Genomic DNA, 24,751 nt, shown 5'->3' on the forward strand with positions numbered 1-24,751 from the left:
TCTAATTTTTTTCTCTCATTTACAAGTTTTGTTCTATTATTTTCAACTAGATCCATATTATGATTTTGATTTGGAGATTTAATTAAAATTTTACAAATAGATGATTAAAGATAACTATGCATATGTCCAAATATGAATCCCAAACTTTTACCCAAAATCTTCTTGTCCTCTAGATACTCCTAACTGGATTTCCCTATATAATTTACCCTTCAACTATTGGCTAGGGAATTGTTTAAATCAAATTGGAGATTAGTTGGGCAACTCTGTAGAGGCGAATATGGGGAAACATAATTCATAGAATGTTTGATAGCATGAAGCTAATCACAACTATTAAAATCCCTACTACGATGGGGAACATTTTGTTACATTTTGTTATAATTGAGATTTGGTCCAAGTGATAGAAGCTAGAGAAAATGCACATTTGGATTTTAGTCACCATCATAACATGGGTGAAGATCGAAGATGTAATTTATAATGTACCTCATTTTAGAGAAATCAATATTGATTTATAATATATTTATAAGATAATAATGATTTTGGTATGTTAATAGACATGGCCAGGTGCATCTGAATTCTAGTCTTTCAAAGGAGGTTGCATGGTTCAAACCGATCGAAGGATGGTTTAAAATCAATTTTTATGGAGCATCTAAGGGCAATCCGGACCCCTCGGGTGCGAGATTTGTGGTCAAGGATTGTCAAGGGAATATCATTGCTTTGGGAGAAAAACGGCTAGATGACGAGACGAACAATGTTGCATAAGCTAAGGTATCTATTCTTGTTGTCAAATTTGGTAGACATTTGGGCCTCCCAAAGATTCATTTGGAGGGTGACTCTTTGATCATTGTTAATGCAATCAAATCAGGTGAGGTGCAAGCCTAGCATTTAACAAAGTACATTTATGTCATTAAACAAGAATTGGCAACCTTTGATTGTCACCAAATCTCACATGTATAGCGTGCGGATAATAAGGTGGTGGACGTCCTTTCAAAGTGGGTGTTAACCTTCAATGATGAAGGTGATATGAGACTTGAAGATTTTTGCAATCTTGCATGCAATCTTTGACATTCTCAGTCTGTTGCCACACGAAGGAAGCATTTATGAGGGATTAAGGGAGGATGATTGATGGGACAGGGGTTTATGGGTGGCTTTAAAGGTGGCAGAAGGTGGGTTTTTTCTACAATAATAAGTGACAAGTGTTTTGTTGGCAAAGGAAGATGGAGGCAACATTTATGTTGTTCAACACAAGGTAGCAGACAACTTTTTTGGGGCTAGTCTTTGCGAAGAGGTTCAAACGCCTCTTCAAGTTTAGGATGCAATGTTTCTACAAATAATGGAAACGTTGTTGGGGGATTTTTTTTAGTACACCAAGCATCGATACATAACCAACATGGACATTGTCGCCATGGTATTTGTGTGGGGATTAGAACTACGAGAGAAGCTCGAGACAATTGAATGGGTCATGAAGGCAAGTGTTGATGAGGATTGGATTCATGTGTTGAATTCAGTGATGGAATGGGCTATCCCTGGGGTGGGTTCTGATGTTAGAGAAGGAATTGATCATTTGGACGTAGATGAAGTGTATAAACTAATTCCATTCATACGTTGGCCACTGGGGTGCAACAAAAAGGAAAGAAGGGCAGAAGCTTCAATTGGGTAGGATGCACTAAAGACATTTCTTTAGCAGAAAGAGGTAGATCTAAACTCTGGTATTGTGGCCATTGAAATGGGTGCCAAGGAGAAGAGAAATGAACGTTGAGGAAGAAGGAGGTGGCAGGGTCCAACAAGATGAGAGTCGAAGTGGATAGAGCTGGTAACTAATGAACGGTGTCCCCTGTTTGTTGTCCCTGGTGATTTGGAAGCCCTTTCTGTAAATTATATTAAAATGTATGTATGTTGAGTTTGTGGGGTGGTTTGGGTAGTCACTAAATGGGAATTATTTTTTGTGTACTCTTGGAATAGTGGTACTGGTTGTATGTGTGGTTGTTATTGGTTGTATATTACCATTCACAGTTTATTGGATCAATTGTGGAGGGATGTTTTGCAATATGTTTTGGTTCACTCTTTCTCCTAGAGTGGATCAATCTAAGTATTTCAGGTCCAGGTGGCTTATTTTGTGTGATATTGCTTATTCTATTTTGATTGACCCTTAATTAGGTTTTCAATGTTGTATCTCATATTTAAGATTTGAGGATGGATGAAATGTACTATGGATGAGAAGTGAATTGTTTGAGAAGTGTATGCAAATAATTTGAAATGTTTGCCATGATGTTGGTTACTTGATCTAAGTGTTCAAGGAAATTTTCATGCTTGAGAGAATCCTTCTCAATTTCAATTCAACTATTTCATTTGTTGCTAACAGTTAGTAAGTCCTTCGGCCGTAGTTTGTATCTTGCCCTAAAGAAGTGATCTTCAGTTGAGCAAGTCGTGTTTGTATCTTGCCTAAGGTTGTGCATCTTAGTTCTACAAGTGCTTCAGGTGTTGGTGCTCCTTGGAAGTAAGCCTAAAATGTTGTAAACATTGTTATTCATATTGTGAGTTAGATTCTCACTGTGGTTTTTTCCTATTTGGGATTTCCATGTAAATCTAGTGTTCTTGTGTTGATGGTTGATGCTCATGTGCTGATGATTAATGTGTTATTACTAAGTAAGTTAATGTTGTTTATTGATAATTAATTCTGAAGTTCTAGACTAATTCAACACCCCCTCTCAATTCGTTCAAGTGTTCAACAGATTCAAGGATAATTTCATGATCAGGAGATGCTACTCATTTTAGTTTCAACTATTCCTCCCGTCTGTCAGTGAGTCTATTGGTAGACTTATATATCTTGCCCTAAGATAGTACGTCTCAGTTCTGCTATTATCTTTGTTTCTTGCCCTAAAGTGGTATGACTTAGCATTGCAAGTCCATCGGGTGTATATTGTTTTTTGGAAATGAGCCTACAACCTTGTAATTAGTTATACTGTGAGTATGATTCTTACCATAGTTTTATCTTTATAGGGTTTTCTACATAAATATGGTGTTCATCTGTTGAATGTGCATTAAGCTTTCATGTTTTGCAAATGTAGTATAAGATTAACTATTTTATAGATCTAAAAATAATTGATTCAAATTAATTCACTCCCCTCTCAGTCTTGCGATGTGTTCAACATTTCTCCCTTTTCCCATAGTCTTCATTGCCTTCTTGCACATAGCTAATAGATTCACAAGCATAGTTAGACCATAATAATGTCATATTATTTTCTATCAATTTTTCATCGTTCACTAGGTAATACCAAGCATATTGCCTTAAAATCATCTCATGTATAATCCTCCAACATATCTAACCATCTAGTGAAGAAAATATTGTAATAGTTTAGGGTTGCATTAGCTATATGTAAGGCAAGGCGCAGTTACATAAGACAATATATTTAGAGATTTGTCATGACTTTAATTCTTTAATAGGAATAGAAGTAAATATATCGAGGAGGTATTAGATTAAAATCTAGTAAATAGGGACCCGTGGGGTGTAGACCAGTTGGTTGAGCCATTGAAAGACATAGAAAACTAACGCAGGTTAAAACCTCGTCTCGATTGAAAGAGTCGATTTATCTAGCCGCGCCCAGGTGGGGTCTGTGAGTTTAGGACGAGAACCAAAGGATTTAGTCTTGCCTTGCTTGGACTAACTCGGTAACAGGGTCGCAAGTGAGTCCCAGGGACACCTCTGAGATATGAAAAAAATAATCTACTAAATAGGAAAGAAAAACTACTTATGATAAGGGAAATCATAGGATGGTGTACATATAATGGACTGATGTATGAAGAGGTCAAGGAATAGATCATATAGGAATGAAAGTAAGTGCTTTTTCCACTTCCCATTAGACCATTTTGTACTTTTGTCACAAATACTAGATCTAAAAGAGTATAAATTAATTAAGTAAATATGGTTGTTAAAACCATAGATTTTTACATGAAATAAAATATTCTATTTCTCTTAGATGTGGAAATGTGTAGATTATATTGCATGGTCTCCCAAAAGTAAATATATTGAGGTCGTAAATTAGATTCAAATCTAGTAAATAGGGAAGAATATGTGTTTTAGTTCTGGTTTTTAATATAGTAGAAATGTGTAGATTAGATTCTATGGTCTCCCTTTGTAATTTTAGAGTGAATTCTATTTAAATCAAATAGATCATTTAGGAAGGTGCTATTTGAAAGAGGAAATCATATATGCTTTTTTTTTAATGTCAGATAATCCCTATTTTCAAATAACCTCTATTTGTTTTTTAATCTTAATTAAAAATCTTAATTTTTCTATATTTCTCTCTCAATAAAGCTAGGCTCATTTGAGAAGGTTGTATTTGAGAGTGGAAAACATATAATTTAATTTTTATTGTGGCCTTAGTACATAATATTATGTATAGTTTTGTCTTGCATATTTTACATATAGTAATATGCATGTTGCCACCTATAATGATTCGCTTATATGGTGCCTCATTCTAATGTTGCACATATGTTTATCCCTTCTTTTTTTTCAGTTTTACGTTTAATTTATTTGTCTCCTCCTAAAATGTAATGTCTTCTATATATTTTTTGTTTGTCATTTCATTGTTGTATAGTTCTCTTATATTTTTTTGGTTCACACTTTGAAGACTTGTTCATTTTGAATATAATTTTGTATCTTGATCCATATCCCCTGTTATTCTTTAATATTAAATTTGGTGTCCATAGAATGTTTCAAATTTTATGGCCTTACAGATATAATTTTAACAAGCTCTAATTATGCACATTTTTATGTTTATGTATGCCCTTACATGTATTTGAGATTAAAATATTTGTTCATTGTAGCCATTTTTTTAAGTCCAAATTCCTTTACTCTCCCCTACGAATATTTCTAATTAGTAATTATCTGTGTTATTTGATTCATTAAAGTCCACTTGGACTAATATCATGCACATAGAAATGATGTGAAACACCAATTCACAAGTCCATCTAGATCATGATAGGTGTTGTATGAAAGTATTGTATTTATTTTATGATTATTTTAAAATTTAATTGGGTCTGATATTTGGTTTTATTCAAAACTACCAACAAAAAAGACAAAAATGCAAGGATGTGGGCATTTTTTATGGATTGATGTGAAATGAATATAGAATACTATCAGTGGTCTTATGGCTGGTTTTTAGGAAAAAAAAAATGAAGAATTTTTAGGAAAAATATATGAAGAGGAACATTACTCTACAATATAAATTTTACATATTTACATCTATAGTTGAATTAGTAAAAGGATTGGATATATTTTTTGAGCTGGTTGGGAATGCATAAGCCAATGACAATGTTACTATTCATTTGAAGATTTATATCCATTTCTTTCGTACACACGACATATAAATGAATAAACAAACCATTATGAAGAAATGGTTCTAGTCATCTTTCATCTAGCGTACCTACACATGTTTCATAATGGTTTTTTCCTTTGTCTAGGGCTTCATATTATTTTTTTATGATAATTAAAATTCTATATTAGAATTTTAACTAGATGAAGCAAGGAGATGGAATGATAAATGTGGATCTCTATTATTATGAGAATTTACATAAGATCCTTACTCTCTCAAACATCTAAATTTTCTATTTTTGGGATCTAGATAGTGTTCTCTTCCCTATTTCAAGAATGCATACTATTTCTATGCTTCGAAAATTTGGCTGCTTGTACGTATGAACACGAAGTTGAAAAGATAAATGGTTTGTATTGTTGACTATTTATTCTAATTATTATTTTTTTTGTTAATCTAAGGTATAAAGATTCACAAATTAAGTTTTCAATTTTAACACACAAAATAATCCTTTTGGGGGGGTTTTATTTTGTATGTCTTATGTTTGAAAAAAATATATATATCTATAAATTTTGTGTAGATCTTTGGGAATCCATCACATATCTCTAATTACTCTCTAGTTTGTGTACAATCCTTTCCCAAGAATTTTTATTATCATGATATAAGAAATGTGATTGCTCATGAATATTTCAATTTTGTTTTGTTTTTGATGCCATATCAAATTGTCAATGCATTATGGCATATCTATATAACTAAGTTTGCATGCATATGAATTCAAGGCCTAGTCCTTATTATTCTTGGCTTTAGTTTCTTAATGAACATTAAGAAACTAGATGTATTTATTTTCTAATTTTAATCTCAACCCTATCACCCAATTAAGATCAAGGTGTTGATACTTTCCTCTAATTTTTCTACCACACCTAATTTAAAAACAACAAACTATGAGTAGTTCATAACATTCTTGTTATTATTATTATACTTAATTTTAAAACAACAAACTATGATTAATTCATAAAAATTATTGTTGTTGTTATTAATCATAGATAATTTGAATTATTGTTAGTCATTTTGTATAAAAGGAAAGAGGCATGATTAGATAATAGTACATCCATGTAGTAAAGGAGTCATCGATAATGGATAAGTTGAATTATTACTAATTATTTTGGTACAGATTTGATAAAGCAAAATTAGATAGACTATATAAATGTCAAATATATGAATCAAAATTTACAAACATATAATCATTTTAGAAACGATAGCTTAGTTTAGAAATGTAGATTAAAGAGCTTTAAACTTGTTTGATTGTGTAGCATTTAGGCTTCCCGCGAAAGGGTGCAGCTGATTTACACTGCCTGAGTATCTCTCTTTGTCTCTGCTTTCTTCTCTGATCTTGTTCAGAGTCATTTGCATGTGTAAGATTCTCCAACCTTGTAAACTCCCTATCCAACAACCTTGTAAACTCCCCTGCTCCGAAAACAATTGATCAAATAAATGAAATCTTTCAATTTTTTATCATCCTCTAGACTTATATAGTTATTATAATAATTAGACAATATAAAGAAATTAAAAATTATTTTAAAATAAATGATATCATTATTTTGATTAAAAAATATATTTCATCTAATAATATAGTTTAAATATGATATTCTTTTAAAAATTGTCAACACCTTGTAGCGCAGAAAAGGAGGCACCACTAGACCAACAGAAAGGTCCATTTTGTGATATCATTGTATGTGAAGGCCCTTCAACACACAACTAATTTTGAAAGAATGATCGAGAACAGTCAAAGAAGAATGAAGATCAAAAAGTGGATTAGCAAAAATTGGAAGGTTGTCACTAATACAAATTTCCTCCCAAAGGATTTTGATTCAGAGTAGGATAGTTTTTCCTCCATGTTTGACGGGCTATTTTTATCCATGCTTATGGATGATTGTCACTACTTTCTATTTTCTATTTTATCTTGTGAGTGGAATAAAACTGTTGTTGTTTTCGTTAAGGGCAGGTCCTTGTGAAGTTGTTTATTTACAATTTGTGGAGCTAGTGACGTCATGGATAATCACATTTGCTACTTATTTTTAAGCAGTCGTCTTAAATGATGTTTTAAAATAACTTCTAATAATATTTCTTGCAAATAAAATAAAATTTGGAGGCAAAATTGAAAGCAAATAAGTTGGAGAGAGAAAAAATAGAAAGAAACCATGTGTCATTTTTTCCAATAAGCATTGCTGCTTACTTTCAATTGTTAAACAACAAATGCTACACAAAAGCAGGGTTTTCCTTTCACCGTAATTAAAAAATTACATGGGACACTTTCACTGCTTAAAAATAAACATAAAATAGACTTAATCAGTCTCATGGGAATAGGGTAAGAAATATCTCCATTTTTCAGTTTTATTCCTGCTTTTCCTCTATTTTATACTTTGACAGAGCTTTTATATATGTAAATTCTTTCATTTCTAATCAATGAAGAAATTTATCATTCTTATTCTTCCTCCAAATTTCTCTTTCATCTGCAAGTTTTGTTCTTTTCTTTTAAACTAGATCCATATTCTGATTTGTATAATTAATTATTATACATCTATGGTCTAGCGTACATCTATCAACATGAATCTTCTATGGTACTTGATCTTATCAGCATTTGTCACACATTGGCATTGCCTTCGAGACATTTGAGTAAGCATCAGGAGGGGTCATCTTAGTCATTGGACTAAAAATCTGCATTGGTCTTTCATCACATCTTAGATTGTCATATTCAGCAGTGTGGCTTAGAACGCTTGATTTGATTATGATAACTTTCACCATCAATATGGAGACTACTGAGCAATTCTCAGTGACATCATCATATATTTGGATTCCACTTCCAACCAATTCTTATCCAGAATGGAAAGCATTCACGCATGTGTACATGGTTTTATTTCTTCCTTAGGGGACGGGAGGAATGTTATTCGACGATTATGTACCATCTTCTACATTCAGTTTCAAGCATCTATCATTGACTACGTATTGTAGAGGGATACATTGTCTCTTCCTTTTCACTTTCTGCGAGATCTTCAAACACTGCAACATAGTAGCTGCCATTTCCTTTTCACATTCTGCAAGATCTTCGGACACTACAGCATAGTAGGTAGCCTTAAGGCGGGGGGGGGATTTGTTCTCACTGGGTTTTCCCTCTTTCCTTAGATTTTTGTCTCTTCGAGTAGACTTAAGCGGGGTGTTACCATAACCAGTTTTCCCTCCGTGTTTTACGAGCTATTTTTATCCATGCTTTATGGATGATTATCGTTGCTTTCTATTTTATTCATGACTCGAATAAAACTTTTGTTGCTTAGTTTTTAAAATAACTAAAGAATATCTCTTTTTTTTTTCAGTTTTATTAAAGCTTTTTCTCTGTTTTATGCTTTGAAAGAGATTTTATATATTATAAATTCTTCCATTTTTAAATCAACCAAATAATTTTTCATTCTTATTCTTGCTCTAATTGTTTTCTCTCAGCTACAAGTTTTGTTCTATTACTTTCAAATATGATTCTGATTTGGAGATTTAATTAAAATTTTACCCATGGATGATTAAAGATAACTATGCATATGTCCAAATATGAATCCCAAACTTTTACCCTAATATCTTCTTGCCCTAGACGCTCCCAACTGGATTTGCCTTTACAATTTACCTTTCAACTATTGGCTAAGGAATTGTTTAAATCAAATTGGGGATTAGTTGGGCAACTCTCTAGAGGCGGACATCGGAAAACATGTATCACTAATGTTTGATAGCATGAAGCTAATCACAACTGACAAAATCCCTACTACAATTGGGAACATTTTGATGCAGTGGCTTCAAATAGTTGAGATTTCTATCCAAGTGATAGAAGCTAGAGAAAAAACACATTTGGATTCTAGTCGCCATCATAACATGGGTGAAGATGGAAGATGTAAGGATCAGATTGCTCCATAGAGAGATGATCACATGAATCATAAAAGTAGTGAACCAGCATGTGAGAGGATGAAAATGGAAACTAAAATGCATGGACCAAATAAGAAGGTAAGTTCAGAATCAAAAGTAATGGCTTCTAGAATTACAAGCCCGTTGAGAAGGGCATAAACGCAAATGTAGGGATTATAGAGGTTAGTGATGACAAAACCAATACCAATCCAGATAGTTCGGATAAACGTGCATAATAAGAGGACTAATCAAATTGGATTAAGTTGGAATAGCAGACCCAAGGTGCATTAGCTAGTCCAAATAAAAGGCTTTGGGAAACAGTCTAAAAGTACGGAAGGAGGGGGGAAGAAAGACCAATAATGAAAAGAGGGAAGAAGAGGCTACAAAAAGAGCATTGTCTACTATCAAAAAATGCATGCTAACATCTAAGGGAGGAAACCCCTTCTTTGAAAGGAAATAGAAGATCATCACTTGGAATTTTAGGGACTTAAATGCCCCTAACAATCTGATGGTTCAGTTGGAGGTATAGGTATGCTATGGAGAGCGGATAACATAGAAATTAGAGAAGTCGAGAAAAAAATAGAATTGAATCAAATGTGAGATAAAAGAATATGCATCCAACTTAGATTTTACAATATTTAATGTTTATGGTCCAATCGAAACAAAAGATAAGAAGTTCCTCTAGACTTCTCTCTTACATGAGATCCCCAAATCACGAGAAAGAAAAACTATACTTGTCAACCACTTCAATACCATTGTGAATCAAAATGAGAAGAGTGGAGTACTTCAGGAGGTAGTAAAGCGATGACATAAAAGAATATGCATCCAACTTAGATTATAAAATATTTAATGTTTATGGTCCAATCGAAACAAAAGATGAGAAGTTCCTCTAGACTTCTCTCTTATATGAGATCCCCAAATCACGAGAAAGAAAAACTATACTTGTCAATTACTTCAATAGCATTGTGAATCAAAATGAGAAGAATGGAGTAATTCAGGGGGTAGTAAAGTGATGAACATTAGCAACTTCATTGAAGATGCTTCTCTTTGATATCTATCTAAAAAATGGATCTCGCACATGAACTAACAGACATGCAAGGTTCATTAATATATAACGGAGCATTTGAATCAATTTCTCTTCCCGTAAAATTGGATGAATGATTGTGATGTCCCAGCCTAAATGCTGCAGTGGTGCGGATTTTCGTTGGGTGTGTACAAAGGACTGGGACCCACCCACGATCAGGCAGCCATGTGTCCACGAGGGGGGCTGGCCTGCACTGGCACTCTGGTGGGACAAAAACACCTCTCTTAACGCCACTAGGCGCCATTCACCACTAGTCCAAGCTTTTCGCGTAGTGGTGGCCTTGCTTGGTACCAGAGCCGAGGTCGCAAGGTCAAGCCCCGCAGAGCGTGGTGGGTTGTGATGTCCCAACCTAAATGCTGCAGTGGTGTGGATTCCCACAAGGCATGTACCTAGGGCTACGACCCACCCACGTGTCCATGGGGGGCCTGGCCTGCGCTAGCACTCTGGTGGGACGGAAACCCCACTCTTAACGCCATTGGACACCATTCACCACCAATCTGAGCTTTTGGTGTAGTGGTGGCCTTGCTTGGTATTAGAGTCGAGGTCGAGCCCTGCAGAGCATATGGGGTTGTGATGTCCCAACCATAATCCTGCAGTGGTGCGGATTCCTGCTCGACGTGCCCAAGGCTGGAACCTACCCACGTGTCCACGACAGGGGCTAGCCTACGCTGGCACTCTGGTGAGACAGAAACCCCACTCTTAACGCTACTGGGCACCATTCACAACCAGTACAGGCCTTTGGCATAGTGGTGGCCTTGCTTAGTATTAGAGTCGATGTCTCGAGGTCAAGCCCCCCAGAGCGTGGTGGGATGTGATGTCCCAACCTAAATGTTGCAGTGGTGCGGATTCTCGTTGGGTGTGTACCCTAGGGCTGGGGCCCACCCACAATCGGGCAGCCACATGTCCATGATTTTAATGTTATGCTCCAATTGATTTTAATGGGTTGCACATAAGGTATGTTTGCTCATGTGCTCCTTTCCTTCCTTGGGTTTTAGTGGGTGATTTTAATTCAATGTTATGCCTGGAGGAGAAAAGGGGTGTGTTGGCTCCTTCCACTGAGCTATTCTGTGAGAATGTGGACCTCTTAAATTTAAATGATATCAAGCCGGCTAATGGGATCTTTACTTGGAATAATAGAAGGGGTGGAGTTGATGCTATCTCTGAACAGCTTGATAGATTTTTGGTTTCTTGTTTTTGGGTTGGAGATAGGCTGAGTACTACTTCCGAAATTCTCGATTGGATGAGCTTAGATCATTGGCCTATTAAATTTTCAGCTACTTCTATTGCAGTTCCTAAAAATTCTCCTTTTAAGTTCCTGCTGATGTGGCTTCGTGACTCTTCCCTTCATGATTTTAAGTTAGATCTCTAAAAAAATTTACTTTCAGCCTGCTAAAAGGTAAAGTCTTTCAAGGGTTTGGTCAAGAAATGGATGAAAATTAGGTAAATAAGACAAAATGGTGAGGAAATTCAGTCAAATTGAGTTTTTGAATCCTCTTTATGACTGAAATTTACCTCTGATTCAGAAAATCTGCCTTAAAATCTGACAAAAGTGCTTAATTTCTTGACTTTTAACACTTGGAAGAATCTTCTTCTACACAATTCTTCTTCAAAAATCCAAAATTTATAAAATTTGAGAGAAAACTTCTCCTCAATGCTCTCCAAAATTTTCAACCTGCATAATGAATTGTGAAAGTGAATTGGTTGAAAATATATAGAGTTTACCGTTCTCAAATTTAAAAGTTTTTGATTTGTTTTATTGTTGTTTTTTAAATATTTTTTATTGTTTTTTGTGTTTTTTTGTTTTAATCTTTCCAAAATGTAAAGTTTTATTTCCTCTCTCAAAAATTTGATCTTAACCAGGAATCTTCTAGAACTTTCTAGAAATTTTGAGTTTTGAAAATTCTCTAAGTGTTGAGAATTTTTTTGAATTTTGGAAAATAATCAAAAATATTTCATGAAACAAATTTATTTTCCATCATATTGGTCTGATTTTATGTGACTTGTGATCATAATTTCATCTTTCTGGCATGGCAAATTTGTTCTCAATTTTAAGTCTCTGCCTAGGTATCTTCACATACTCCATTTATGCCTGGATGAATCAATGTGTCAATGTATGATTAACTTGCAAGGGTTTGGGCAATTTCTTCATGCCTTAGGGTTTGTGATTTTGGAAGGAATTTACTTCAATTTTCACATCCTATGTCTTGGACAATCACCTTCCTTAAACTTTCTTGAACTTGAATCTTGTTTGTCCTACCAATTCATGTCTTGGATCGGATCTTGGAAGGACTTTTGGACAATTGTCGTTTTGGTGAATCTTCATGCTTATACTTTTAAACCCTAGACAAGGGTTTGACAGACTCATACCACCTTTATTAACTACAAATCGGAGTCTAGCAGGGTTTGGACATCATTTCCCATGTCTTGGTGAATTTGAAAAGAATGTGAACAGTCATGTGTCCTCTTATCATGAGTAAATTCAGGAATATGATCAGACCATCTGATCTCGTTTGGACAAAATTTGAATTGTCCTTTTTGTTTTTGATATTCTACTTGTTGTCCATGGAGAATTGATGCGATGATTAAACAATTTGTCTTTCTTTCTGTCATATTAATGTTTATTTCATCTTCATGTGATGCTTTATTTCTCCAATCCTTTGCGGACTTGGATCATGTCATGCTACATTTTGTAAGACAAATTTCAACTTTGAATGTTCTCTTTCTTGGCAGAATTTATAAGCTTTGAAAAGGTTTGTATCATACTTGGAAGATCATAACGTGTGTATGAAATTTGAACAATCTTTCTCTTCTAAGGTGGGTTTGGATATGTTTAAGAACTTAGGATACTTAGCAAACCCTTAGTTTGTTATCTTCAACCTTACTGATCATGATTGCAGCAGTTGGACAATTTTGTTTGGCTTCCAATTCCTTGGACATGTGAATTTAGATTACTTTCTTCTTGACAGGGCAGGGTTTACACAAGTTCGCTTTATACTTGAAATGTCATCAAGAAGTCTGTCAAAGTATTTCTTAGAATATGATACGATATGATCGCTTTATCTGTAGCAAACCTTCAATTTGTTGTGTATGATGATCTTGGATGAGTCTTGGGTATGTATCATCCTCCAAATTTGTCATGCTTTCTTATCAAGGATGGATTTGATAGTCTTCTGGACAAGCTGAAGTGCAGATTTGAAAGATTACTAAGGAGACTGTGCAGATTTAGATTCTCTCTCCCAAGCCAGATTCAAGGATGATCAATGGTGAATTCAGAATTTTATAGCAAACCTTCAATCTGCTGTTAATGGCGAACTTGAACTTCTTGATTGTCCCTTTCAAACCCTTGAACCTGCTTTATTTTTCCTTCTGGAGATGATCAAGGCAGAACCTACACCTTTAAACTGCTACCAATGGCGAATTTAAGGAATATATCGAACTTATTTCCTTCAAACCCTTGAATCTGCTTCACTTCTTCAAGGCGAATCTGATAATATGATCAGGTTTTTGAGCTGCTTACTCTGATCACCCTTAGCGATTTTTGGAGATAGACTTATGCTTCCTGAATTTGGCAAAGAGAAGTGTTAATAAAATCTTGTCTTTATAGCTTCTTAGACGGCTTCTAGAAGCTTTACCATAACCTCATACTTGGCACACAAGATAGTATTTTTTTAGGAAAGATTTAATGCTTTATTCCACCTTTAAGGAGTTCTAACTCCTTTGCTTTCTTCTAGAAGGAAGATGATTGCAAAATTAGAAAGTTTTATTGTTTTCTTCTTTCTCTAGGAAGTTCGAACTTCTTCTTTGGAAGCTTCCATCACTTCTTAGAAAGTTTTATTTGTTTTAATTTCCTTTTAGAAATCGAACTTCTAGAAATCTGAAAGTTTTAGGTCTTTGACACGTCACATGTTTTATTGCTTTAAGTGCTTTTGGATGCCAAGTCATCACACTTGCTATCTTCAACCCCTTTGAAATGCCATGTCATCATTCTATTGCCAACTAGGAAGGCCTCTTTGTCTAGGCGAACTTTGTCAACCTTAAGCGAACCTTAAAGAATGCTTGACATGCCTTTTTGAGCGAACCTTAAAGAATGCTTGACATGTCTTTTTTAGCGAACTTTACAGCCCTTGTGCCATGCTTCGTCAAGGCGAACTTTGTCCATCCTAGGACAAGGCGAACTTTAGAGGGTGTTGGACATGATGAAAGTTGCATACACTTAGCAATTTTCACGCCTTGGCTTCTCATTTGTTTAACCTTGAGTAGGAGTTTGTTAACTTTCGCCATGAGTTAGTTGACCCTTGGTAGGAGTTTGCCATCTGTCGGACAATTTCAACTTGGACATGAGGTGCACTTAGAAGATTGTCAGACATTATTGTGTATGAATAAGCTTAAACCCTAGGCAAGAGTTTGAGTAACTCTTGCCATGGATTAGTTAATCCTCGGTAGGAGTTTAACATTTGTTGGACTCTTTCGCAAACATTGATCCTGCTTGAACATCTTCCATGCTTGACATTTTTGAACAATTTTGATTTATCTGCCATTCCACTTGCCTAGCCTTCAGCCTTGTAGAACTTATCTAAGCATCTACCATTTTTACTTCTTCAACTTAGGCGATATTTTCAATGTGCCATTTCCAATCCCTTCCTTAAGACTTGATCAATAGTATCTGTGCCATGTTCATACCTTCCTGGTTCATTTGGAACAGAAACCTTAATCGGGGTTCCCACTCTCCTTTTTGCACTTAAAAACCTCATTTTTGAAATTTGAGAACATGGACGCTGATAATATGGCTGATCTTCAGGAACAAAACCCTAATTAGGGTTTGCATTTTCCTCTTTACCCTTAACAACATAATTTTCAAAATCTGAAAACATGGGTAGGAATAATTTGGCATGAGGATTGAAACCCTAATCTTGAAAAAAAGCAAAAAAAATTCAAACTCTTTCTTTTTACACTTAGAAGCAAAAAATTTCAAATCTAAAGACATGGGCAGGATCAAAATGACCTAAAGAACAAAACCCTATTCTCAAAAAAAAGCAAAAACTTCGAAGCTCTGCATTTTATACCTAGAGGAAAGACTTTCAAATTCTGATAAAATGGCTAGTAATGAAATTGCTTGAAGAACAAAACCCATATGCCACTTTCAAAAAAGCAAAACAAGCAAAAAAAGCAATTTTTTTTAAAAATAGCAAGTTGTCAAAAATGGCCCAAAGCAATTGTGATTTTCGTCCTTCGGACCTTCTGAACACTTTGACAACACTTAAATGCAATTATCTACAAGATTTCTCAATTTGACTCAAGATGACCTCAAAACTCTTCTTAAACTCTCAAAATGAAGATTTATGAATATGCAGAGCTACGACAAAAAGCAAAAAAAGCAAAAAAAGGGTGTCCCCATCTGCTATGGGGCAATGTGTGAATTAGGTCACAATAGGACTAAAAAGAATTTAATCTCTATCGAAGTTGTAAAAGATTAAACTTGACAACAAAACATCACCCACAACCATATTCTATGGGTTGGGTTAGTCAAGCAAATAGTGTTGCTTATCCTATTCCATCAAACCAATTAAAGATGAGGTCGTTTGTGATGTAGCACCCTTGAACGTATGTGATGTGTTGTTAAGGCAGCCATTTATGTATCAATGTCATGGTGTGTATGAATCAAGTCCATGTAGTGTTATTGTCGAGGTGGGTGAAAGAAAGTATTGAATTCCTAAGGTAAGTCCTACAAAATTTACTTCTTTAATTAGTACAAAGCAATGTAGACATTTGACTGCCCATACTAGACTTTTTGTATTGCTGATGATATGAGTAGAATAGGAAAAGAGAGTCATTGGTAACAATAACACTATGACAACAACAACCTCTTCTCAACAAAAACAGATCTATTCAATGTTGAAAAAATATCAAAATATCTTCACTTCACTAGTAGTAGTCCCAGTAAATTGTCAAGTCGAACATTAAATTGATATCATTCCAAGCATAGCCTTAACAAATAGGACATTGTACAGTATATCAGTTTTCGAAAATGACAAGATCAAATGGAAGATTGAAGAACTGATTCAAAAGGGACATATCCGGCCAAATGCATCTTGTTGTGGTAGTCCAATTATTTTGGACTGAAAGAAAGATGGAACATGGAGACTATCTATTGATTATCGTTCCTTGTACAAGATCACTATAAAGAATAAATATCTAATTCCTCAAAATGAAGATCTTCTAGACTAGTTGCATGGTGTTAAGTTATTTGCTAAAATTGATTTGAAGTATGCATACCACCAAGTGCCAATTGATCTTGCAGATGTTTGGAAAACTACCTTCAAGTCCAAAGAAGGATTATTTGAGTAATTGGTGATGACTTTTGGGCTAACAAGTGCCCCTGCTACTTTCATGAGGATGATGAATTACATTCTCAAACCTTTCACTAACTCTTTTCTTGCGATTACCTTAGATGACATACTCAGCTTTATTAAGACATGGGATGAACATCTAAAACATGTTGAGCATGTACTCTCAAGATTGCAACAACATAAACTCTCTGCCATAGAGAAAAATGTTCTTTTAGATTGGGGAGCATTCAATATTTGGTCTACATTGTGGACATAACAGGTGCTCATGTTGACCTTATCAAGATTTATGTCATCAAGGATTGGCTTTCTCCTATGAATATCAAATAATTTTTAGCTTCCCGGGACTGGAAAATTACTACTAGAGATTTGTACTTGGATTCTCTCATTTGGCATGGCCTATGAATCAAGTATTCCAAGAGGATCTAAGGAAAAAATTGTTCGGACAGAAGTGCAACAATGGTCTTTAGAGGTATTGAAGAGGAAAATTTGTTCAGCACTAGTCTTTGCACTTCCAAATCTGCAACAACCTTTTGAGGTTAAAACAAATGCATCAAATTATACCTGGGAGTAGTTCTCATGTAGCATGGTCATCCAATGGCCTATCATAGTGAAACAGTTTCTGATATAGTTTGTTAGTATCCTACATATGACAAAGAGATGTATGCAATTGTGCAAGCCTACAAACAATGGAAGCACTACAATCTAGGCAAAGAGACTATCATCCATACAGATCATAAACCCTTACAATTTTGCAAAAACAAGGGAAGTTGTAGAATGTTAGACATCAAAAATGGTTTGCATTCTTGTAACAATTTAACATCAATATTGGTCACAAAAAGGGTAGTAGTAACAAGGTTGTAGATTGCTTGAGTAGACCTCCAATTGCAACATTACTTATGGTACTAGACTCTTGTTAGCATGAAACAACAAATTGGCCTGATATGTATGCCACATATCTTGATTTCTTTGAAGCCTACACTCACCTAATACAAGGTAAGCAAGATCTTGAATATTATCAACAAAATTGCATCCTTTGTTATATGGGTCATATATGTGTTCCTGTAAAAGAGAGGGCAAAGATAATATGGGAGACACATTATAGTGTAATTGCAGGAGATTTTGGCATTGGAAAAACTCTTGTTGTGGTTCAAAGGTATTTCTTTTGGCCCAAGATGCAACATGATGTTACTTCTTATATTCAATCATGTGCAGAATGTGTCATTGCAAAGCCTATAAATTAAAAAAAGGGTTGTATATGCCCCTTTCTAGTCCTGATAGACTTTGGCAATCTATGTCCATTGATTTCATGTCTAGTTTACCCACTACCAAACATGGTCATGATTGTATTTATGTAGTGGTGGGTATGTTTTAAAAAAATGGTCATTATGGTAGCTAGCAAGAAAGGAGCTTTAGCATAAGACACCACCAAGTTTCTCTTTACCCATGTCTGGGTTCATTTCGGGAACTACCATAGAGCATTATTTATGATAGAAATAGTAGATTTGTTGGAAAATTTTGGTCAGCACTTTGGTCAATAATGAATACCAAACTCACAAAGTCCATGACATTCCATCCATAGACAGATGGGCCAACTGAGGTAGTCATCACATGATTGTCCGCATCCTTTATATGTATCATTCCCATCATCCTTACACATAGGATGAGACTCTTCCATACATGCAATATAGCTACAATTGTTCCATCCATGGTAAAACTAGATATAGTCCTTTTCAGGTGTGTTTTTGATGTCAACCTTTAGCTCCTGAAGATGTGTCTCTTCTAGCCATAGAAAATGAGTCATCATCTTATGCAGAAAGGGAGGTAGATAGAGCTTCCAATTTTATTGATAAAATCCATCATCTTCAAAAAAAAAGTCCATGAAATCTAGTGCAGCTAGAAAACCAGAAATACAAGGAGTGTCATGATTAACATTGCACACCACAACACTTTCAGGTGCGCAACAAAGTTTGGCTTCATCCTCAAAAAAAAAGACTTCAAGGGCCACACAAGAAACACTGCCCTTTGTGATATAGACCATACACTATTCTCAAGAAGGTTTGAGAGAATGCTTTTGAATTGAATATTCCACCATTTTTGGGTATTTGTCCTATTTTTAATATTGGCTTACTTCGTCCATATTTTCCACCTCTGTTGGATACTTCAAGTGTCAAGTTGACACAATTCATGCTAAAGATCATTTGAATTCGGAGACCATCATTGCATCAGTAAATGACTAGATTGGTGATGTTCATGTGAAGAATTTGTGAGGCACACAAATTTCCTTGTACCATATTATCCAAGCAAGCTAGCAACTGGATCAACATGACTAGATTGGTGATGTTCATGTGAAGAATTTGTGAGGCACACAAATTTCCTTGTACCATATTATCCAAGCAAGCTAGCAATTGGATCAACATGACTAGATTGGTGATGTTCATGTGAAGAATTTGTGAGGCACACAATTTCCTTGTACCATATTATCGGTAAATGACTAGATTGGTGATGTTCATGTGAAGAATTTGTGAGGCACACAAATTTCCTTGTACCATATTATCCTCAGACATTTCTTGTGTGAAAACGCACCTTTTCACACGTTCCTGTAGTCATTTTTTAATCTAGTATACTCCTTTGCGCTCTATTTTCGGTAAAATTCCAAAGTATAAGGAGATGTCTTCAGACTTTCTTAAGTCTGAAAATGATTAATTTTATGAGCTTTCATGAGGGTCTTGCACCCTAATTTTTTGCATTTACGTTCTATTTTCAGAATGCGTTTTAAACATGGATAAAATTCTTGATTTCCATTCCCAAATTTGTCTACACTTTAAGAAATCAGAACTTTCCTAATTCTGAAAATAACTTATTAAGAGGATTGATTTTCCAAAGTTCTAACTTCTAGCTTCGTACAGGTATGATGTCGAAGTCCGGACTCCAGGAAAGGAGAGAACAATAGAGGATAGTTGAGACGGGATTCTATCCAGAATCCAAGATGTCATCTAGATAGAAGGAGATTACAAACACGGACATGCATTTCCTAAACATGAGCCAGATGCGACAACGTATGTTCGGAATCGGAAGCCAGATTCCTTCCCCAACTTATGTGAATATTATGAAGAGTGGCATTTATCAAGCCGCTAGATTTCCGGAATCCATGCAGTGTAGTGAGCTAATCCTGGAGTGTGAACAATGTTATGATCCTCGCTCCCGAATGATCAAGACTCCTAAGGGTGCCATCATTGCCTACCTTGCTAAGGATGCGATTGCTGAGGTGTTTGGAATTCGACATGGAACAGACATGAAGGATATAACTGAGGATGAATATAAAGAAAGATATAAGAAGAAGATGTATTCGTGCAAGACCATAGTGAACAAGGAGTGGATGATCGATCCTAGGCCTCATCATTCCAAGGTTCCCAAGACCCTCATGTGCACAAACTTCAAAGATGAATATAGTGATTTAGTATTCCTGCTTAATCAAGTGATGGGGATGCCACAAGGTGCTATATACGATGGATGGATGTTCTATTTAATCCAATATTGTCTAAAAGGAACGTTGATTAATTGGTCTAAAATCATAAATGACAATCTGGATTTTCAGCTGAGGAATGTGGAGTGATCCAGGGCATTCTCCATGAGTTCCTATTTGGTGTACCTGCTTGCACGATTTGTTACATACATGGGATTGGTATGCAAAGGTGAAGTTGGGAATGGACAAGGACAATTCAGGAGTTATGAGTGCTATCCACAACTGAACATGTTTCGAATTGAAGATTACAAGAGAATGAATGATGTATTCACTATGTACATCATGCGAATGTTGCAAGGTGGAATTCACAAGAGGTTGTCCAAAGAGACAACAGAGCTGATAGAGAAATATGGATCGTGGTAAATACAGTTTCCCACTTTCACATACCTAAGGATTCACGGATTCTAATCCGAACCTTACAGGCTTCCAAGGTATCCTTCTGACAAAATGATTTTGTTAGAAGTGGTGAGACAGCTTCTGGAGTTTGATTCTATCCAAAAAGAGAAGCACAGAACGAGCATGTCATTTCCTATTTCAGTGGGGAAGACATTGGAGGTTTGTCAATCCGCCTTTGCAGCTAGCATAGCAGTTAAGGAACTTGCATTCTATCAATTTGCAACATACAAGAAAAGAAAAAAATTTGATCCAGATAAGAAAGTTGGAAAGATCAGGGGAGATAGGTTCACCCACAAGGTAGACATAGAGGATTATTGGGCCAACTTGATGGACGAGCAGGCGGTAAAGAGAAGAATGTGGTCCAGAATGTCAGTGGATTTCATGAGGAGGTGTGAACTTTTCCTCATTCCTGATCAACTATTACATGATAAGGATCATATGCATCCACAATATGAGAGTGAAATGAAGAAGGCGATTTTATTACCTAATTGGTCAGAACCAAAAGAAATAGATTTGAATGTGTTGATGAGAGAGGTCTTGAGTTTCTCCTAAGCATGGGTGGATATTCAGATGAACAGTTTAGTTGATATGGGTGTTGCCTTTGCTTATGAAAAGATGAAACAGGAAGAATCCACTTCCAAGGATGATCAGAGGACTATCAATGATACCAGGATTCATGCAGATGAGGAGAGTCAAGCTCCCAAACGAAGGAAGAACACACCAGGAGAAGTCAAGGCTAGAGGGAAGAAGATTGAGGAGGTCAACAAGAAGAAACAAAAGACTATCATTCCTTCACCACCCCTCAACATCTCATCAATCAAGGAAGTTGAAACGCCAAAACAGAAGAGGGAGTTTGAGCAATGTTCCAACACAGTGATTTTTTTTACCAAAAAATATTCCAGATTTACATGCCACGGTGACATCTGCTCCACCTAATGAGGATGATGATCCACTGGGATCCCCGACTGTCCTTTTGAAGGTTAGTTTGGGAAAGAATGTATATGATTTGACCAGGGATTATCCTAATAATGATGACGATGTTATCTCGGCATTGAGAGAGCTTGATCGAGAGATGTGATAAGGCGTGAGAATCCCACCCTTATTTCTCCTATTGCGATTAATCGTGGACTACATTCACATCATGAGGCAACAAGAGATACACTCTCGGAAATGGAGAAATGGATAGAGGATATGAAGAGACGGGCAGATGATTTCCTTACTCTTTTTGTCCAGGCTTTTCACAACACAACAAGGCTTATATTCAAGATACGGTATTTGGAGGAAATTTGGGAAGAATTCCGACCCATTCAAGAGAAGACTATTCCACGCCTCAGAGCTTTGAAAAAAGGTTTCTATGGTCCAAGGGGTTGAGCTTAGTTGGTTAAAGCATTGAGTTCTCAATGTGGAGACCCAAGTTCAACTCCCATAAGGGACACCTTTGTGTAGAATTTTAAGTTGTGACTCTTGGTCTTCCTAAAGTGGATTTCTAAGTTGTAACCCTTGGTCTTCCAATTGTTGTTTCTAGTTTGGTGCTCAAAAGGAGCTAGTATTGTAATAAGTTTGTAACGTGGATGCTCGAATGAGATGATATGTAATGATTATATGATATCTAATCCAAAAAAAAAAAAAGGTTTCTACGTCCACGTTGATTAGGGAGACTGTTGTGCACAACGGAGATAGATGCGATTTCCATGGTTGGTATTGTTCATTAGCCATGAAGAAATCAACTTATGAGAGCGCACAAAGGAGCTGTGCAGAGATGGAAGGATCTATTCACGATATTCAACTGAAGATCCTTGCCTCAATTAAGGAATTATTGGGGGTTGATGTCAGTGAAGCCAATGGGTTACACTTTGTAGAATTAAGAGACAAAATGAAATTCATGTATTTCAATCAGTTGGACTCTTTGAAGAAGAGTCAGATAGATGATTTCGTCTCTTTGTTGATTCATGTTCATGATTCGTAGAAGCTTATGCCAGATTGGGAGAACACTTTGGATGCTTGCTTGGATGCGTTGGATGTGATTGATTTATAGCAAGATATCTTACCCAACATTTCCATAGAGGAATTAGATTTTGTATTGGTTAGATTCTTGGAGTATGCTAGAAGAGAGAAAGATGCAAGACAGAATCTTCCCTATTTGATGACTAGATATCTTTCTATTGGGCCATACGTTGGTGGCACCATTTTTTATGTAAACCCTAATTAGGGAAACTCTAGGGGTTTGTTGGCATGATCTTGGCCCTTGATTTAGTTTTAATCTTGGCCATCCATTTTGTATGAGACTCTATATATACCTCATTGCCTCTCATTTGTAAGAGAGATATTTTGTAGAATTGTCAGTATATGTTGCAGCTTTTTGAATATAAATCATTGTTCGACTTGATGGTGATTTTCTTTTTCAAGTGTTGTCTTGCACCCAAGGTTCTCAATTCCTCCAAGTTAGATTAGAATTTGCTTTCAATGTTTGTTAGATTGAATGAAAGAATTGTTAAGTATATTTGTGTGGAATCTATTAATCCATACCACTAGCCTCTCGCTGATTGTAAGTGTATCGTGAGTGGTCAACTGGAAATTTAGACAAGCTTAACTTCGATTACTATACGTCCATTGTTATGCATCAACTTGGATGGTTTCAATGCTTGATGGTATTGATTTGAATATCTATGAGATACTCCTTAGATGATTGCACTAAGCTCGTGTCAAAATCTGTTCAACTTGATGGTAAGACCTTGCCTAGTTTAATTCCACTAAATCCGTTCATCATTTCCTTCATTCTTAGGCTTAGAATAGATTTCCTGAACCCTATTCCCTTTTGTCATTTTTTAGTCTTGTTAGAATTAAGTTCAAAACTAAATTGCCAAAACCTAAGTTATCAACCCGCCCATTCCATATTCATGATAAGCAAAGTTGATTTGAACAATTGTGTAAGTCCCTAAGCGAAAACAACAATTCACATTTACCATTGAGTTACCCACTCATCAAGACCTGACTGTAGAAACCTTAGAATCATTTTAGTTGATCTTACCCTTAGCATCTGAGGTGATTTTGTTCAAGAGAGGGTAAAGTAGTTTGGTATTTTATTATGAAAGTTATGTGCATAAAACACACATCAACAGGACCCCACTCGAGGGCTTTTGGTCCAGATTAAAATAATACAACCTACGTATACGACCCTGGTGCAGGGGGCATTTTTCCTTTTAGCAATAGCCCTAGAGATGATTCAATTAGGGAAGACAAAACCTAGTAAGGAAAATTCATTCTTACCCCATGATGCAAATGATTCAGCATAGGGAGGATTTGCAGATGGAATCTCCTTTTCCTGCCATTGAGAGTGAAATATTTCATGAAGAGTACAGCAGCCTCCTTCCAAATACCAAAGAGATCCTCACGATTGTATCCACTTTGCAATTAGGTGACTCCTTCACCAAATTGAAAAAACCAATCAAAATCCTCGTAATTTCCTTTCGGTTATTTAGGGAAGGCAACGTCGTGCAGAGCCAGCCCAATGACATTAGCAATGGTTTCCTCATAAACCACCAATGTCACACACCCTAGTTTAATAGTGCCATTGTTCCACGCTTAAGCAAAGTCAACCAAAATTTTTGGTTCATGACCAATCATGCCCTCCACATATGAGTCCAGGTTTCCTTCGACAACCTTGTTCCACAACTCGCCATTATTTTTTAACTCAAAATACTCGTCTAGTTCAATCTAATTCAAATCTCCTCCCATCTTCATAGACCCAGAGGCCACAATGTGAGAGCAACAGGTCTGCAAACAACAATGCTTAGTACTAGCAGAAAGAAGGTCACACCGCCAAACCCAGCTTAGAAAGGTCATGGCAAGAATAGAAAAAACTAAAAAAGGCCGCCTTGGGATTACGCATTATTAATTGGCATGTCATTCGAAATCATGGCACGAGCATCCAGGGGTACTTCATGCAAATGGAGCCAAATTTTCAAATTATTAACTGATGTTTCGAGGCCAACAAAATTATCCGCCACCCTATTTCCCTCACGTTGCACATGGCAAAACTTGACTTCATCCAGAGTGAGGCAAATGTTGCAACACTTGTTGATGAGAGAAGCAACTTTCCAGTCCAGCCTAGCCTTTCCGTTCAGCATCATAATTGTATTATGTGAGTTACCTT

General features: G+C 35.9%; 1 protein-coding gene across 6 annotated transcripts in view; it reads right to left on the reverse strand.

Annotated features, from left to right (window-relative positions):
• LOC131047784 (uncharacterized) overlaps positions 1-24,751 on the reverse strand; it is a 62,102-nt gene that overhangs the window by 18,373 nt on the left and 18,978 nt on the right. For 3 of the 6 annotated variants that reach the window (XM_059209606.1, XM_059209607.1, XM_057981568.2), the window contains one exon: positions 6,439-6,773. The exons of the other annotated variants lie outside the window; for them this stretch is intronic. In XM_059209606.1, coding sequence (XP_059065589.1) covers positions 6,598-6,773 — 176 coding nt within the window. In that variant the 3' untranslated portion in view covers positions 6,439-6,597. Of the gene's footprint in view, positions 1-6,438; positions 6,774-24,751 lie in introns of those variants that run through there. 6 annotated transcript variants of the gene reach the window in all.

The sequence above is a fragment of the Cryptomeria japonica genome, chromosome 8, assembly GCF_030272615.1.
Source record: "Cryptomeria japonica chromosome 8, Sugi_1.0, whole genome shotgun sequence".
Classification (NCBI taxonomy): Eukaryota; Viridiplantae; Streptophyta; class Pinopsida; order Cupressales; family Cupressaceae; genus Cryptomeria; species Cryptomeria japonica.